At 48.9% G+C, this 18,582-nt stretch overlaps 4 protein-coding genes and 2 pseudogenes across 4 annotated transcripts; 5 read left to right on the top strand and 1 right to left on the bottom strand.

Annotated features, from left to right (window-relative positions):
- Nucleotides 1-1,121: 1,121 nt before the first annotated feature.
- Nucleotides 1,122-3,344, top strand: LOC123051707 (uncharacterized). The gene is made up of 4 exons (XM_044474672.1): nucleotides 1,122-1,279; nucleotides 2,684-2,723; nucleotides 2,805-2,896; nucleotides 2,992-3,344. The coding sequence occupies exons 1-4, from the start codon at nucleotides 1,220-1,222 to the stop codon at nucleotides 3,076-3,078; spliced, it is 279 nt and encodes a 92-aa protein (XP_044330607.1). The 5' UTR covers nucleotides 1,122-1,219; the 3' UTR covers nucleotides 3,079-3,344.
- A 349-nt stretch (nucleotides 3,345-3,693) lies between these two features.
- On the top strand, nucleotides 3,694-5,257 carry LOC123055671 (uncharacterized). The gene is made up of 3 exons (XM_044479582.1): nucleotides 3,694-4,056; nucleotides 4,138-4,341; nucleotides 4,491-5,257. The coding sequence occupies exons 1-3, from the start codon at nucleotides 3,694-3,696 to the stop codon at nucleotides 5,145-5,147; spliced, it is 1,224 nt and encodes a 407-aa protein (XP_044335517.1). The 3' UTR covers nucleotides 5,148-5,257.
- Nucleotides 5,258-7,470: 2,213 nt separating this feature from the next.
- On the bottom strand, nucleotides 7,471-8,158 carry LOC123051706 (cysteine proteinase inhibitor 8). The gene has a single exon (XM_044474671.1). It carries the CDS (start codon nucleotides 8,042-8,044, stop codon nucleotides 7,673-7,675), a length of 372 nt encoding a protein of 123 aa, XP_044330606.1. The 5' UTR covers nucleotides 8,045-8,158; the 3' UTR covers nucleotides 7,471-7,672.
- Nucleotides 8,159-8,824: 666 nt separating this feature from the next.
- On the top strand, nucleotides 8,825-10,305 carry LOC123048816 (L-type lectin-domain containing receptor kinase SIT2-like; annotated as a pseudogene).
- Nucleotides 10,306-12,775: 2,470 nt separating this feature from the next.
- Nucleotides 12,776-14,930, top strand: LOC123048817 (L-type lectin-domain containing receptor kinase SIT2-like). Its single transcript, XM_044471845.1, has one exon. The coding sequence runs from the start codon at nucleotides 12,865-12,867 to the stop codon at nucleotides 14,917-14,919; it is 2,055 nt and encodes a 684-aa protein (XP_044327780.1). The 5' UTR covers nucleotides 12,776-12,864; the 3' UTR covers nucleotides 14,920-14,930.
- Nucleotides 14,931-16,222: 1,292 nt separating this feature from the next.
- On the top strand, nucleotides 16,223-18,569 carry LOC123051709 (L-type lectin-domain containing receptor kinase SIT2-like; annotated as a pseudogene).
- The last annotated feature ends 13 nt before the right edge of the window (nucleotides 18,570-18,582 follow it).

Here is an 18,582-nt window from a genome sequence, read left to right on the forward strand (position 1 = left end):
TGGAGACCATGACGCCACAGTTCATGGGCGCGCCTTTTTTTTAGATCCTCATGGGCGCGCCTATGTCTGGCTTGACAGGAGACGCAGGACAGCCTCGCGTGAGGGAGCGCGAGACCGGGCCGGCCCAGCTCGTGGGAGGCCACAACCTCATTTAATTCCTTTTCTTCTATGTGTATGAAAAAACAAGTTGATCATGTATTTAAGAATGTTAATCAAGCATTTGGAAAAAATGTAATCATCTTTAAAAAAGTTAAATGTGTATAAATTGTTTTCATGATGTATACAAAAAAATGTAGAACATGTAATAAGAAAGTTGAACATAAACGCATACATTTTGAATAGTGATGTTTACTGCTCGACACGATTCAATGATGAATTTTGTTTTTTCATACTTCATAAATTCGGCAAGGTTGGAAAAAATGCAACGAAAGAAGCATTTTGCTAGTTTCATTCAGAAGTTTGCATGCACCTCATAAAAAGAAGCTCAGGGTTCCTCTACCTCTTGCCGCCGTTGCTGGCGGCGGTCCGCCTCATCTCCGGTGGCTTTAGAGCCAGGAGGCGTGATGGATTCCCGCACATGCCGGCGAGAGGGCTCCCTTTTTTAGCTGTTTCTTTGAGTTTTGTTAGGCTTTATGTCCTGCTTAGGAAGGTGAGACAACGGCGGCTCTCTGAAGATCAAATAACATTCTTCCCACCTAGCTAGTAGCACCCGTTCAGGTGGTGCGTTTAGCATCATCGGTGGAAGCGTGGAGATGTGTCTTCGGTGGATCTGTCTTTGGTGGATCTGTTTCGATTTGGTCGTCATTCGTCTACATTCATGTGTCTTAAAGTTGGATCTTTCCGATCTATGCTACGCTTTATTGACGGCGGTTGTTGTTCTGGTGCGCTGGTCCTATGGGCGATTTCCCGACTTTCTACTACAACAAGTTTTGCCTAGCTCCGGCGAGGGAGGGGCGATGACGGCGGTGCGCCTTCGACTCACTTCAGTACTTGTAGTCGTCGCTAGGTGGTCTACAGATTTGGAGTATTTTTTTATTATTATTTCTGGCCTAAGAGAAAGAAAAGGAAAAAAAAAGGTTGGTCTAAGCTTGCAACCTTGCTGTCCTTGCTTAATAACGGGCCTTTGTTCTTATCCTGGGCCACAAACCTGAAGCCTCTTCCCATCCAGCTCTTCCCACTTGTCAACTCCCCTCCGACTCCGAGGGCACGGGCGGCGAGGATGGCGGCGGGGCCGGCGGCAGCCCTGAAATCCTTCGAGGAGAGAGCTTCCGATGCCGAGGTTCGCTCCGTCTGTCTCCTCCCCTGCCCCCCTGACCATCTCTGCTCCGTTCGAGACTGTAGCCCTAGTTTAGAAGTCTGGTGCGCTAAGGCTATCGATTTGTTCATGGATTATCGAATTAGGGCATAGCGGTGTGGGTTTGTGCGTGCGTGGTGGGCTTGATTTCGAGCAGATCCAACTCAGTACGACCTCAGCAGCTTCTAGACGACTACTTTTGTTACTTGCCTGCAAGAATTGTATGTAGTCCGCGAGACCACCCGGCTGCTGGAACAGAACTTCAGTTATGCAATTCCCAGACAGATGTTCCAGAATCCAGGCCTTGTCACTTTTGCTTCTCTTTAGCCAAGGCGCCGGCTCATCAATGCATTTGTCGTATTGATTATCAGGGAAGGGATGGTATAATTTTTGCCACATTTGAAGCTCTGAATTTTAGTTTGTTATTACAGGACAGGGCAGATAATCTAATTCCACAAATTCACAGATGGAGGTTCACTGCTTTGTGCTTTCCAACCGACACTATTTCCAAATGACTAACCCAAGCAACTTGTCATGCTGATCTATTGTCCGCCACTGGCTATGATGCATGTATAACTAATTTTAGCTGTTCTTTGAGCAATGAGGCCTGTTATGTTTGTTTTGTTGACACCTGACGTTCAAAATGATCTGCCACATGGAAGCAATGGAAAACTTACTGGAGTCGGTTTGTGCATGTGTTATGTTGTGCTTGATTTGGAGCAAATTGAAATCGATGTCGGTCAGCGAGCAACCAACTGTCGTAACAGATGTTTAGATGCATATTATCTGTTGCCTGTCCAGTTGCCTGCAGAAATACGATCCATCAAACCACTGGTGTCCTAACATATTGATTTGACAGGGTGGGTATAGACGCAATTTTTTTAAACGGGCTATACCGTGTAACGCTACAACATTTTTAACATACAAGTTTCAATCTCTTTTAGGAGACACGGTCTTATTTGGCAGTTCCACACATTTTAAAAGCTGTTCTTGCCTAATTGAACTAATCTTGGGGTGTTGCTCTACTATCTGTACCAACGGCTATGCTGTATGAATAAGTAGTACTCCCTCCGTCCCATAATATAAGAACGTTTTTCAAACTGTTTTAGCTAAAAAAACGTTTTTATATTATGGGACGGAGTAGTACTATTTTTAGCAATCCTGCAGCGATGCTTCCCGTTTTGTTTCTTTATTGATGGTGAACAACTCAAAGTGTGTTGATGTATTTGACCATCCACATGGAATGCGAAGGCACACTTATCATGCTTAATTAAAATCTATTGCACGGATATCTTAATAGATAGTACATGAGTACTCATACTACACCCATACATGTGTCCCCTAAATGTTTTCTGTCTATTTTATGGTGGAATCCTTCATATTTTGCAGGCACGGTTAGCGAAGCTGGAAGCCCTGCTGCTGAACGAAGGTAATCTTAAATAAGGTTTTGGGTATTCCGAAGGAGCATGTTTGTGAAAGAGACACCTCACATTCCCTCCTTGTTCACTAGATGGCCCATCCGAGGCAAGTTCATCTGCCATGAGAGATCTTGAGTCAAAGCTTGACGCGGCCACCAAAGAATGTCTCGCTGAGAAGGAACAGGTATCCGATTTACCTGAAACTAACCGTCACCACCATGCTGCTGTCTGCTGATCCTAGTGTAACCGCATTCTCCTCTTGATTACCGAACCTTGCAGAACCGGAAGCTGACCGTGGAGAACGAGAAGCTCCAGTATCGTGTCTCCCATCTCATCCGGACAATCAAAGAGGCGGAGTCAAGATAGAGAAGCCTCTGATAAGTTGGAGCTCGTAAACCTAGTCCTATTTTGGATTCGAGAGAGACGTTCATCTCGCAAACCTGTCTATGTGCTCCGTCTTGACGACTGTTGGAGTTGGTTTAAACTGTCATTCCGAGGTTGATGAAATGTGTCTGGTACGTGTGAGCTAGTAGTGATGTATTGGTCAGATCGATTATTCGTGTCGACGAACATTGAGCAGCGTGTTGCTATCGCAGCAAAAGATGAAGAAGAAAGATATTCTACGTGTGCAAGCTTGTTCCCGGGTAGAGTGGTGTTATTTGCTGGGTGCTAGGGTGGAATGCTAGTTGGGGATTGATTTGAGAATTCAGGAGTTAGGATGTGATTCGACTGTAGGGGTATTCTCTCCCGGTTAGCATAAGGCAGGGGGTAGGGTACCTTCTCATCCCTTCCGAGTCCCTCTCAGAATCGGAACCAGCGTGCAAAAGCCTCGTGGCTGGTGGTATATATGTAGGACGCACCCTGGCCATCGAGTCGAGTCAGTCCCTCTCAAAATCCACGATCGCTAGCTCGGAGTTCTCTTCTTTTTTTGAACACGACGCGCTAGTCGAAACACGGTACGCTCCTCGGTGGGAAAGCGAGATGGCTGAGCCGGAGACGTGCACGACGGAGACAGAGTCTCTGGCGGACACGGAGGCGACGGACACTGACACGACGGAGGCGGAGTCTCACGCGACGGACACGGACGCATCGGGGGCAGAGACGGGGTCAGACACGACGGACACGGACAGCAGCGTGCCGGAGCTGACACGGGAGGAGATGCTGCGGCTGCTGGAGCCGGACCCGGAGCTGACGGACGAGGAGAAGGCGCTGCGGGCGCTCCACATCGTCTGCTGCCGAGAGCTCACCGAGCACGACCCCAAGTCCAACGCCGACGTCTGCACCCGCTTCTCCAGCTTCAACATAGCCCTCTTCGACCTCGACCAAGAGTGTCAGTATACCACCGTTCACAACCATCTCTCCTACTAACTAATTAATAATCTCGTTTAATAGCTGATTGGCTGACATGAATGAATTCTTTTACAGCAGCGCCTTCAGGAGCTCACCTCTTCTCAGCAGAGCTCCGCCGTGCAATCATCGGTCAACGTCATTTCCCTCAAGGTGGCCGACTCCGACGTGGGCTACCCGATCAGTGTGTTCGGCACCGTGCTCGCGAGGGACGACGCCGACTACAGATGCGTCTACTTGTTCCGCCGCGACAGGGATGATCCCCAGTTCATCGAGTCGCCGGTATCTATCTGTTCCTCCATAATAAACCCTAAAAAAGATATCCACGTTAACCTCTCGTGTCTGCAATTAACTGGACATATATACACCATCTTAGCTAACTATCCGAAGACATTTTGACGTTGATCATCTTTTCCTAAACCCTTGTGCAGGAGGACATGCTGACTTTGACAGGGCTCGTCGTGCCAGACACCATCTTCTTCGAGTTCAACCTGAAGATCGACGGAACCACCGGCGACAGAGATTTCAGCAAAGGTGTCATAGAACACTACCCTGTTCCCTTGGAGAAGGGACCCAAGGCTGAGCTGCTATCTAGCTGGCTGAGCACGGTAGAACTGGTACTAGCGCCCGTTCCGTTTGCCGTGGCAGCTACAGTTAAAGTCAGGATTCTGAATGGACCCTGCGACGCCCCTTTCAGTGGCAAGATAACCGCCTGGACCGCCGGAGACACCGAGAGCCATATCATTCTATATGATGAACAAGAACACAGAGCGATGGGCGGTCGTAGATTGACCGGAGACGGCGGTTCGATCGCGTTAAGCCGTGATTTGGTGGCCGTCCATGTGCCTAGTTCCTTGTATGATGATGAGTATGAAGAAATCGCGGTCAGTGTTTGTTTTACTTCCCGTGATGGTGATGGTGAGTGCACCTGTGTCACTCTACAATACCCTCAGGAGGAGAAGGTTTGCGTTCATGGCGCCTATGAGCTTCAGGTGGAGGTTACCTGGACAGCCATTCTGGAAGGGCCGTTTGGCACGGATGTTGACAAAAGATGGAGCTCTGTTCCTCTGAGACCATTGCTTTTCTGATGATCTGTGCCTCAACAGGTGAAGGATGCTTGTTAGGATATTACAGCTATATGTTGCTCTGTTTTCCTCTTGGGATGTAACGAAGGCATGGCAGCCTCTGCCCGTGTACATGCTTGACGTTTTGTGTTGAAATAACAATTTCAATTTTACTAAATGTATAATTTCATTAAGCTTGTGCAGTTATTTTTTTTCAAGAAGAGGAAAATACCCTCAGTTTATGCACCGTGACGGTGCAGACAACCATATAAAATTTTTAATTAAACAAAGAGAGGGCAGGTTCTTTATATGGTATCTGTGCTAGATCTGGTTAGCTCTTTCCTTTTTTGGCGAAAAAGATACATATCAATTATTCTAAAATTTGCCAGGATTACAAAACTTGTCAAACATAATAAAAGTTGCATCGAGGTCTGTAGATCACCGAACGACCAATATCACCATCAGAACGAGCCATCGATGCGCCACCGTCGCCGCCCACCTATCGGAGCCGGCTTGAACTTGCCAATGACAACCGAAAAGTCTTTGTCCATGTGCCCTTAAGGTCCAGTGGTCTGAAGCCGTAGTCGTCACCGCCGAATCCTTCAATAAATCTGAAGCAACTGACATCGAACCTCGCCGTCACGCAGAGAAACCCTAACCTTGCCGCCGCAAGGAATGGCATGAGTCTACGCCGGACCTTTGATGACTACGTCCAGATGGATGAACTCGAGAATGATCAAGACTGAAAGACAAACTCAAAAAAAAGTGCCACTATTCATCTCTACGCCGCACAAATACTAAACTAAACTACTAGTTGGAGAGAAGGCACTAGGACTCCCTCCCCACCACTGGCCACCGGAGCGGCAGACAGCTGAAAGGTGAATCCATGGGCTACCCGGCGAAGCCTGGAGGGGAAAAGAGAAAACACATCGCCAAGAAAGACCAATAAAATTATCTCTTAAGCCAAACAATCAAATTCCGCGTCGATATCTTTAAAACTATATCTCACTATGATAGATCTCTACAAACTCTTTCTGGGACGCGACTCGTGCTTCCAACCAAAGAAGAAAATACTCCCTCTATTTCATAATATAAGAAATACTATACTAATGTCAAAAACGCTTTTATATTATTGTGCTCCATGTGCGCTTCATCGACAAGCGCGCACCGCGCAGCACGCGAGACTCTGGAATAACCACGGCAAGTCGGCGACCAACGACTCTTTGCTAGTTTTCCTGTGGAAAACAAAGACCGCCCACCCACCGGTTCGTCGATAAAGACCTGCCCTGACGTGGGCCCACAGTGAGTCGGCGACCGAGATTCAGACATTCTCACAAACTCAGATTTTATCCGCACGACCAGAGTTGCAGAAAAAGAAGGGAGCGAATCCCACCTTTTATCCCTCCCACAATTGTGACTGTAATTTTACCCTACGATGCAGAGAGATATTTGCAGCTGCAACTAGCATTGCCGACATGCATTGCATGATGACTTTACACAAGCCTCCAAAAGCGGATCCCCACGGGTTTTTGGCACAGCATTTGGTTCCAGACACTTCATAGATAAGATAATCATAGCCTTAAGCGAAGCAGTGCACGTGATCGTGCAGTGAAACCTTTGCCCCTCTTCCTTCGGAATCAAGCAATGGGCGCAGATGAGACACGAATGAAGCACCCACCACAGCATTAATAGAAATATACTACTAGTAGTCAGGATGATGAACTGCAGCGCGTGACGACCAAACCACACGACTCATTTATTAGCGGCACTACAGACACGACGACGAGCAGTTGAGATTAACCAGATCGGACGCGGTCGCCGGCTGCAGATCGACATGCGCCGAACGGATCAGTTGGCCGCCGGCTTCAAGGAGATGAGGTTGCGTTTGAGACGGATTTAGGGCGCCCGGCCGTATACACGAAACTGCAAAGCACCTCCCGAATAATCAGGTGATCAACGGCTGTCCAATGGTTTTTCTACTGAAAACAGGCTGCCCACTGGTTCATTGACAAAGACTTGCCCTCACGTGAGCCCATAGACGATAGTGATTGAAATTCAGAACTACTACACGAAAGTAACCTTTCAAGTAGGATCGGCGGCTTGCATGACTTTACACAAGCCTCCAGAATTCTAAGAAATAAAAGAGTAAAGTACACAAGCTTCCAGGGCAAAGCAGATCTCCTCACGCTCACGGGGTTTTGGCACAACCTTTTGCGTTCCAGAAACTTGACGGACAAGACAATCATCGCCAGAAGCAAAACAGTGCGCGTGAGCGTGCAGTGAAACCACCCCTCTTCCTTCGGAAGCAAGCATCAGCAATGGATGGCAGCCAGGGATCACAACAATCTCAGAGTACTCACGATTTTATTTGCCAAATAAGTATACTAGTAGTGGTAGTCAGGATGATGAACTGCAGGAGTGACGGCCAAACCACGCGACTCATTTATTGGCAGCACTAGTGGTACTACTACAAAGGACGGGCGGACGAGATTAACCGGAGCGGACGCGGTCGCCGGCCGCGGATCGACGCGCGCCGGAGGGGGAGCGGATCAGTTGGCCGCCGGCTTGAAGGAGGTGAGCTGGCGGGTCTTGGTCCAGGACTGCTCGTAGACCTCGGCGAGGTAGGGCGCGCTCCTGCCGGAGCCGTCGGCCGCGTCGACGAAGAGGCGGTAGTTCATGCCGGAGACCACCTGCTGCTCGCCGCGCGTGACCCGGCGGAACCGCAGCCCGTCGCTGGCCAGCCTCGCGTGCTGCTCCACCGCCCACCCGCCCAGCTCCTGGATGTGCGCGTCCCTCACGTCCGGGATGGGGCCCCACCCGCCGACCCGCGCGCCGCGGCCGCCCAGCGCCGCCGCCGGGGTGGCCGCGGCGAGGGCCGCGGCGAGGAGGGCGAGCAGGAGGAGGACGGGTGCCCGCGCCATGGAGGAGATGGCTGGTGTTGGGGGTTGGGAATTGGGAGCGGTGGTGGATCTGCTCGAAGCGTCGACGGAAGTGATTGCGTGAAGGCGGTTTGGTTTGGGTGCGCATGGGTTGTGATGGCGAATTTATTGGACGGTCTCGGAGCCAAAGGGCCCATGCGAAGTGGCGATAGGAGAACGAATGACTTTTTTGACCCAAACAATGCACGTGAACGTGAACGCTGCTGTGTGCGGTGAAGACTTCCAAAGCATCTCATTCGGCCTCAGTGGCCTCATAGGGCCCCTCGGCACATTCCAGAGTGCGCCAACGGTTTTTTCGGCGGTTTTCAGTTTCTTTATTATTACTAGAAAAACGCCCGTGCATTGCAACGGGCACATTAACTTTAAAAATTCAATATCAATTATGTTAATATTATATTAAATATTCTCATACATATTAAGTGACATTGACGACTTTTTTTTACCATCAAATTCTCACACACACCCTCTTCCTCCCTCTTCCTCACTCTCTCTCCTCCTTTCCCTCACTCGGGAGGTGGGACGAAAATAAACCCGGAACGGAGACTAGCAACTGAGACATTAGAAGTAGAGATCATTTAGTTGATAAGAATAAATAGAAAACGGTGTTAAAAAAAGGAGAAACATATTAGAATACATTGAAAAACCAAAAGGACGATGTAAAAAGGGATTCGCCCTGCCCCTCGGGCCTTGCCACCGAACCGGCTCAGCGGTCCAGTCCCCGCGCGATCGTCTTCTCCTGTTCCTCGAGCCGCGTCGCTACAGAGCCGGGCCGACTATGATGCCCAGTCTAGCCGACTCAACGTGACATTAGCACTTGTCCAAGTACCAAAGCCCAGGAATCCTTTACTCTCTGAAGTCATTGATCTCTCCACTGTCATGGCGGACAAGATGTACGTTGGTTTTTCGGCTTCTGGAGGTTATGGCGTAGGCACACGCCACTATCTCCTTGGATGGAGCTTCAGCATGGACGGGGTTGCCCCGCTGCTAGACATCTCCAAGCTGCCCACCCTGCCACACATGGGTCCCAAGTCTCGCTCCAAGATGATGGATGTCGTGTTGCCACTGGTCGCGGCTTTGCTTGTCATTGCAGTGCTAGCCATGGTCTTCTTCTTGTGGCGTCGGCGCCAATTTGCGGAGGTGCGAGAAGATTGGGAGGACGAGTTCAGTCCACATCGTTTTGCATACAAGGATCTATTTCATGCCACTGAGGGGTTTCCAGGTAGGAATTTACTTGGTGTAGGAGGATTTGGAAGAGTGTACAATGGGGTGCTTTCTGCCTCCAATCTGGAGGTTGCACTGAAGAGAGTGGCACATGATTCGAAACAAGGACTAAGAGAGTTCATTGCTGAGGTGGTGAGCATTGGTCGTCTCCGCCACCGGAATCTTGCGCAGTTACTAGGCTATTGCCAGCGAAAGGGTGAACTTCTCTTGGTTTATGACTACATGGAAAATGATAGTCTTGACAAATACTTGTACAATAGAAATATGCCAACTCTACAATGGTCTGAGAGGTACCAAATCATCAAAGGTGTTGCATCAAGTTTGTTGTATCTTCATGAGGAATGGGAGCAAATCGTCATCCATAGAGATATAAAGGCTAGCAATTAATGTGCTCTTGGACAGTCAGTTGAATGGACGGCTAGGTGATTTTGGTCTAGCAAGGTTGTACGACCATGGCACGGTTGCTAAAACAACACATGTGGTGGGCACCATGGGATACCTTGCACCCTAACTTATACGCACCGGGAAGGCAACACCCTTAACCGATGTGTTCGCATTTGGCGTGTTTCTCCTAGAGGTCGCATGTGGACGTAGGCCAATTAACATCAGTAAGGATGTCACACAAATAGTGTTGGTCGACTGGGTGCATGAACGTCACCGCAACAGCTCAATTCACGACGTGGTAGATCCACGACTCGTGGGGAATTTCAACATAGAGGAAGTCACTCTCGTGCTTAAATTATAGGTTTATTATGCTCCTACCCATCATCCAGTGCAAGGCCTAGCATGCGGAAGATCGTGCAATACCTGGACCGTGGCCAATCAGTTCCTGGCCTGTCTCCAACCTACGTGAGTTACCGAAAAAGGGTTTCCCCCCGCTTTGTATTACAAAGCAACAACATCGATACAACGGTCCAATGATGCAGCGTGAAGGGTTCGATTCGTACATAATACCGTCCAATTCGTCGAATAGCACTGTGTGTGGTCAGTCTTCGGTGACAATTCTGCAGGAGGGGAGGTGAAGGCTTGCAATTGACGCCTCTTTTTTTTGTTTCTTGTCTCATTGTTCCTTTAAGTGCTTGTAATCCACTTCTGATGTGAGCTTTCCTTTGAATATCTTGTGAACCAGGTATGCTGGGGGACCAAACCGAGTTTTCATAGTGATATTTCTATTTTGTACATCAGTTTAGTGGTCATTAGTGATATTACCTCAACTTTCCAGTGACAGTCTCTAGCAAGTCGATCTGCACCCATGCACAGTTCTCCCAAATTAAATGGTTCACCTAGGTACGCTTACTCTATGCTAGTTAGAGCATTTCTAACCGATCCCCTAAAATTTAGCGGAGTAAAAGGCTTAATGAAGGGCTTAGTGGAGTATATATACTTCACTAAGTTTTGGCTGGACCTAGCCGATCCCCTAAATATAACGGACTAACGGAGTAAATTTTGTTTTTCTAAACTTTGCAATTCTAGTATAAATTGCAACTACATATGGCACACATATATAAACTAAACATAAATTTAAATGTTCAACCAAATTACGAATATAGTTTACAAACCGAACTTAAACACGCTGAATGGTTGAATGTAGCAAATAGCATTTCATAGAACAACTAGGACGCGCTTAGACGTTGCCAATGATGCTCAACAAGATCTTGTTGGAGCTGAGTATGAACTTGACAGTTCTCGATCTTGCGATGCCCTTCAAGGAATGTCAAGATCTTGTTTGTATCATACTGTGGCTCAACCGGAATCCGATTGGTGATGTACCGAAAGTTCTAAGGCATATCTCTCTCGTCTTCAAGGATTATGTTATGCAATATGATGCAACAAGTCATGATTCGCCATAGAACCTTGGAGTTACAGTACTCGGCAGGGTCACGAACAATTGCAAAGCGCTTCTGAAGCACATTGAAGGCTCTTTTCACATTTTTCCTTGCAGCTTCTTGATATTGGGCAAAGTGAGTGTTTTTGTTATCTTTTGAATACATAGACGACGAGCTCGAGACCGTGGACTCCATGTCTCCATGTGAGCAGATAGCCACTAACTCTAGCGGGCCTATCATTCCTAGTACGAGGCAGACGTATTACGCTGAATTCAACGTTTCAGCACACTGAAAATCATTCCCCTTATTTTCCTGCTTCCTTCCACATGCAACGGCGAACGCTCCTTGCCTTGCCCTGCGTGGCACGGTGCTTGATTACCCAGCTAACCAGTCACTGCGAAAACAGATCGAGACTCCAAATTCATATGCTAACAATGAGAAAACAAAGAAAACCAATGTAATATGAGGATAAAATGAAAAAAAATGTGAAAGACAATAAAAACAACAAATAAGAGATAACAAATAAGGAAAAATGGACTGAACGAACCTGCAGCGACCGCTATGAGCGCCAGCGACTACCGCGCTAAAAGCGCCAGCCCACTAGTGGTAGCCCGTAGGCAATTCCTGTTAGGAGTCGGTTCGGGCGACCGATAGCTGTTGCGCTCATCTTCGTACGTGTGGATCGAGACTCCAAACTCATATGTTTCTATTATGGCCCGCTAAAATACCAAACTAATCTTTTCGCCCCCCGATTTTCACCGGGGTGGGCCCCTTACGTCAAAATACGTAGATCACGTACTTCTTACGTAAATAGAAAACGGGCCCGATCTTCCCTCCTAGTGATCCAATAATAATCCTCCAGGGTACTTCTTACGTAAATCACGTACCAAACTTTACGTAGGTCTAGCATTACTCCCCGTTTCCCTCCTCCCAACTATACCTGGGCATAACTTGGGCCGGACCGAGCTTCAGGCCAGGCCTAACAAAGACCGAAGCAGAAAACCTAGGCCCGTCCCGGCTGTGTGGCCTAGTTTTCAGGCCCAAGCCCGGCCTATCAGACAAAAAGCCCATTGGGCCTCAGGCTAGGCCTCTTCCTTAAATTGCAAATACGACAAGCTCGAGCCCGGCCAAGCCCAGCCATCAGGCTCAAAATCTAGGCCTAGGCCTAGCCCATGGGCAAGGTCGGGTCGGCCTCTTTTGGTCCGCGTCGGGTCAGCGGGCCGGGCTGCGCATGGCTAGGTATACTCCCAACTATTGCTAGCACCAACTTCCACCTGACACGCGCTTCAGCCTATTGAGGTAGAAGGCATACATAGACGACGAGGTCGAGAACAAGGACTCCATGGGAGCAGATAGCCATTAACTGTAGCAGGCCTATCTATCATTCGTAGTAGTACGAGGCAGACGTATTGCGTTGAAATTCATAGTAGTACGAGGCAGACGTATTGCGTTGAATTCAACGTTTCAGCACACAGAAAATCATTTCCGGTATCGGCCACAGGAGGTACCCTCCCCCTCATTTTCCTGCTTTCTTCCACGTGCAACGACGAACGCTCCTTGCCTTGCCCCGCGAAAGGGTCACTGCGAAAGATACTCAAGAAAAATGGTATTCCTTGTCAAAATACGTCCTCCTCAGTGTAGTTTCCACAGCCCAAAGCTAGAAAACCAAGCCTGCAAGGCTCCAATCACCCATCCACAACGTCAGAAGAAGAACCTTGGTCTGCTAGCTCCTCCTTGCAAGTGTGACAAGGCGCCATGCTTTCTCAGTCTCTGCTCGCGCTTGGTTTGCTCCTCCTGCTGAGCCTGAGCCTCGACGGAGAGGTGGCTCTAGCGGCGGAAGACGGCGAGTTCGCCTACCAAGGATTCGCCACGGCGAACCTTACGCTGGATGGCCTCGCCACCGTCATGCCCAACGGCCTCCTGCTGCTCACCGACACGGAGTCCTCGAACACGGGCCATGCCTTCCACCCCGCGCCACTCCAGTTCCTCCTCGAAAGTTCCACCACGACGACGAGCAGCACCACCATGGCGCGGTCCTTCTCCACGACCTTCGTGTTTGCCATTTCGTCCAGGTACGATGGCCTGACCAGCTACGGGCTTGCGTTCGTGGTCGCTCCGACCTCGAACCTCTCGACTGCGAACGGCGGGCGGTACATGGGCCTCCTCAACGCGACAAACGGCACGGCGAGCCACCGCATCCTGGCGGTCGAGCTCGACACCATCATGGACGTCGCGTTCCGCGACATCGACAGCAACCACGTCGGCATCGACGTCAACAGCCTAGTCTCACGGCAGGCCAAGCCGGCTGGGTACTACAGCAACGAGAACGGCGCCTTCCAAGATCTGAGGTTGAACAGCCGCAAACCGATGCAGGTGTGGGTGGACTATGACGCCCAAGCCAGGCGAATCAATGTGACATTAGCACCTGTGCAGGTACCAAAGCCCAGGAATCCTCTACTCTCCGAGGTTATTGATCTCTCCACGGTCATGGTGGACGAAATGTACGTCGGCTTTTCTGCTTCTAGCGGTACTCCCGGTGACAATCACCACTCTGTCCTTGGATGGAGTTTCAGCTTCGACGGACCTGCCCCGGCGCTAGACTTCTTCAAGCTTCCCGCCCTGCCACGCCTAGGTCCCAAGCCTCGGTCCAAGATCTTGGACGTCGTGTTGCCACCGGCCACGGTATCGCTTGTCATTGCCGTGCTAGCTGCCGTCTTCTTCTTCTTGTGGCATCGGCGCCGATTTGCCGAGGTGAGAGAAGATTGGGAGGATGAGTTCGGCCCACACCGTTTCGCATACAAGGATTTATTTCATGCCACTGAGGGGTTTTCGGGTAGGAATTTACTTGGAGTAGGAGGATTTGGAAGAGTGTACAGAGGATTGCTTTCTGCGTTCAATTTGGAGGTTGCGGTGAAGAGGGTGTCACATGATTCTAAACAAGGACTAAGGGAGTTCATTGCGGAGGTGGTGAGCATTGGCCGTCTCCAACACCGGAATCTCGCACGGTTACTAGGCTACTGCCGTCGGAAGGGTGAACTTCTCTTGGTTTATGAGTACATGGAAAATGGTAGTCTTGACAAGTACTTACATACTCAAAATAAGCCAGCTCTACATTGGCCTGAGAGGTTTCGGATCATCAAAGGTGTCGCATCAAGCTTGTTGTATCTTCATGAGGAATGGGAGCAAATTGTCATCCATCGAGATATAAAGGCTAGCAATGTGCTCTTGGACAGTCAGATGAATGGACGGCTCGGTGATTTTGGTCTAGCAAGGTTATACGACCATGGCACAGTTTCTAAAACAACACATGTGGTGGGCACCATGGGGTACCTTGCACCGGAACTTATACGCACCGGGAAGGCAACACCCTTAACCGATGTGTTCGCATTTGGTGTGTTTATCCTTGAGGTCGCATGTGGGCCTAGACCAATCAACAGTAGCAAGGATATCACAGAGTTAGTGTTGGTCGATTGGGTGCTTGAACATCACCACAACGGCTCAATTCTCGACGTGGTCGATCCACGTCTTATGGGGAATTTCAACACAGAGGAAGCCACCCTCCTGCTCAAATTAGGTTTGTTATGCTCCTACCCATCGGCCAATGCAAGACCTAGCATGCGAAAGGTCATGCAATACCTGAACCGCGACCAGTCAATTCCTGACCTGTCCGCCTACATGAGTTACAACAGGATAGCAATGATGCAGAATGAAGGGTTCGATTCATACGTAATGTCGTACCCTTCATCGAATACGAATATTTGTGTTGTATCTGGTGAGTCTTCGGTGTCGATTCTTGAAGAGGGAAGGTGAATGCTTTTAATTAACACCTCTCTTTTTTATTCTTCTCTCAATGTTCCTTTAAGAACCTGTAATCCATATTGGATCTGAGTTTGTCTAAGTGAACTAGTTCTATCTCATGCATGAGTTTCAGTAATCAGTAACACTTTTGGTAAGGAAATAGAGGTAACCGCCATTTGCCGAGACTCCGGAGTCCACTAGTAGTCCCTGGCGAGGTGTAAGCTTAGTTATGGATTTGCTTATCGATATCCTAAGAGCATCTCAAACAGATGATGAAAAATTGGTGTCGTGAAAACAATATAGGGCAGAAGAGAGAGAGAATTCATCACCGCCACGGTTGCTGCTTTAACAGATGTGGTAAAAGTGATGCCCAAAATTTTTGCCCTCCTCAGCCGCTGTTCTCCACTCCAACATTGCATACATAATTCAAACAAAAACCTGTGATTACGGGGAATTTGGCTACGGTCTCCCCTAATCTCTCCGCTAAACCTCCCCTAATCCCCCCCTAAAATATGGGGAATTTATGCTGCCTAGGCATCAAGCTCTATGAACCAATCAATAATTTTGTGTATGGTTTGGACCGAAACCAGTTTCTGTTGAATTTGTACGAGCATATGGCGATGTAGCTATAAACTGTTGCAGTTTGGACCGAAGCGAGTTTCAGGAGAATTAGCAACTTAATAATCTAGCACAAAGTACGTGCACAACATGAACTGTTGCGGTTTGGTTAAGTTTCAGTTGACTGAGACCTATTCACACCCTTTAAGTATCCGGTTCTTTCTACCAACTTTCACCTGAGGACATACATATTGAGGTAGAAGACATACATAGACGACGAGTTTGAGACCATGGACTCTGTGGAAGCAGATAGCCATTAGTGTCACGGGCCTATCATATTCTACGAGGCAGGCGTATTACTTTGAATTCAACATTTCAGCACACTGAAAATCATTTTCAGCATCAGTCGTCGCTGTGTCCATGAGGTACCCTCCCCCTTACTACCTCTGTCCTGATTTATTGTCCCTTTTTGTATTTTATGTCAAACTTTGACCGTAAATTTAAGTAACAAAAACTTAATGCATGTCAAAACAAATTATATCGTTGAATTCATATTTAAACATAGTTTTCGATAATATTACTTTTACTATATATAATATATATTTATTAGCTCAAATCATAGTCAAAATATGAACCTAAGTACGAGAAGGACTAATAAACAAGGACGGGGGCACTACTTTCCTGCTTCCTTCCACGTGCAACGACTACGCTCTCTGCCTTGCCCCGCACGGCACGGTGCTTAATTACCCAGCTAACGAGTCACACTGCGAAAGATACTCCAGATCCGAAAAATGGTATTCCTTGTCAACACACGTCCTTCTTCGTGTAGTTTCCACAGCCCGGCGTCTCCTCTTCACCGTCAAAGCAATCACCCATCCACAACGTCAAAAGGAGAGGCTTGGTCTGCTCCTTGCAAGTGTGACGAGGCGCCATGCTTTCCGAGTCTGTGCTTGCGCTTGGTCTGCTCCTCCTGCTGAGCGTGAGCCTCGACGGAGAGGTGGCTCTGGCGGCGGAAGACGGCGAGTTCGCCTACCACGGCGAACCTTGCGCGGGATGGCCTCGCCACCGTCACGCCCGGCGGCCTCCTCCGTGGCGAAGCCAGGAGTTCAAAGTTGTGATGTCAATTCAAAATTATGATGTCAAGTAGTTGTATTTAGATTAATTCTATATTATTTTTGGGACGTTTTCTACTGATTTGGCCTTAATCCTGTGTAGTCAACGACTACCCAGAACACCCCTAGCACCGCCACTCTCACCAACTCGGATCACCCGACGAAAGACCACGCCTTCCACCCTTCGCCGCTCCGCTTCCGCACAGGTTCCACGACGACGACGACGACGGTGAAAAACACCACCGCCATGGCGCGGTCCTTCTCTACGTCCTTCGTCTTTGCCATCATGTCCAGCCACGGGCTTGCTTTCGTGGTAGCTCCGACCTCCAACCTCTCAACGGCGAACGGCCAGCAATACCGGCCTCCTCAACGCGACAAACGGCACGGCGAGCGACCCCATTTTGGCGGTCGAGCTCGACACCATCATGGACGCCAAGTTCCACGACGTCGACAGCAACCACGTGGGCATCGACGTAAACAGCCTCATCTCACGGCAGGCCAAGCGGGCTGGGTACTACCGCGACGAGGACGGCGCCTTTCAAGATCTGAGGCTGAACAGCCGCAGGCCGATGCAGGTGTGGGTTGACTACGACGCCATGGCCAGGCGACTCGACGTACCAAAGCCCAAGAATACTTTGCTCTCCCAAGTCATTGATCTCTCCACGGTCATGGCGGACAAGATGTACGTTGCCTTCTCGTCTTCGTCAGGAATCGACTCCACGCACCACTATGTCCTTGGATGGAGCTTCAGCTTGGACGGGCCTGCCCCGCCTCTCGACTTCTCCAAACTCCCTGCTCTGCCACATGTGGGTCCCAAGCCTCGGTCTAAGATCTTGAACGTCGTGCTGCCACTGGCTTCGTCATTGCTTGTCATCGCAGTGCTAGGTGTTGTCTTCTTCATTTTGTGGTATCGACGCTGATTTGCCGAGGTGAGAGAAGATTGGGAGGATGAGTTTGGCCCACATTGTTTCCGATACAAGGATTTGTTTCATGCCACCGAGGGGTTTTCAAGTAGGAATTTACTTGGTGTAGGAGGATTTGGAAGAGTGTACAGAGGATTGCTTTCTCCGTCCAATCTGGAGGTTGCGGTGAAGAGGGTGTCACATGATTCTAAACAAGGAATAAGTGAGTTCATTGCAGAGGTGGTGAGCATTGGCCGTCTCCACCACCGGAATCTCGCACGGTTACTAGGCTACTGCCATCGAAAGGGTGAACTTCTCTTAGTTTATGAGTACATGGAAAATGGTAGTCTTGACAGGTACTTGTACGATAAAAATAAGCCAACACTACACTGGCCTCAGAGGTATAAGATCATCAAAGGTGTTGCATCAAGTTTGTTGTATCTTCATGTGGAGTGGGAACAAATCGTCATCCATCGAGATATAAAGGCGAGCAATGTGCTCTTGGACGGTCAGATGAATGGACGGCTGGATGATTTTGGTCTAGCAAGGTTATACGACCATGGCACGGTTGCTAAAACAACACATGTGGTGGGAACCATGGGATACCTTGCACCGGAACTTATACGCACCGGGAAGGCAACACCCTTGACCGATGTGTTCGCATTTGGCGTGTTTCTCCTAGAGGTTGCATGTGGGTGTAGACCAATCAGCTGCAGGAAGGACAACACACAAACAATGTTGATTGAATGGGTGCTTGAACATCACCGCAATGGATTAGTTATCGATGTGGTAGATCCACGGCTCATGGGCAATTTCAACATAGAGGAAGCCACCCTCGTGCTCAACTTAGGATTATTGTGCTCCTACCCATCACCAAGTGCAAGGCCTAGCATGCGAAAGGTCGTGCAATACCTGGACCGTGGTCAGTTAATTCCTGACATGTCTCCAACCTATGTGAGTTACAACATGATAGCGATGATGCATAACGAAGGGTCCGGTTCGTACAAAATGGCATGCACTTTGTCGAATACTTAGCATTTGCTCTGTATCTGGTGAGTCTTCAGTGACCGTTCTACAAGAGGGGAGATGAATGCTTGCAATTG

The sequence above is a fragment of the Triticum aestivum genome, chromosome 2D (assembly GCF_018294505.1).
Source record: "Triticum aestivum cultivar Chinese Spring chromosome 2D, IWGSC CS RefSeq v2.1, whole genome shotgun sequence".
NCBI classification, from domain to species: domain Eukaryota; kingdom Viridiplantae; phylum Streptophyta; class Magnoliopsida; order Poales; family Poaceae; genus Triticum; species Triticum aestivum.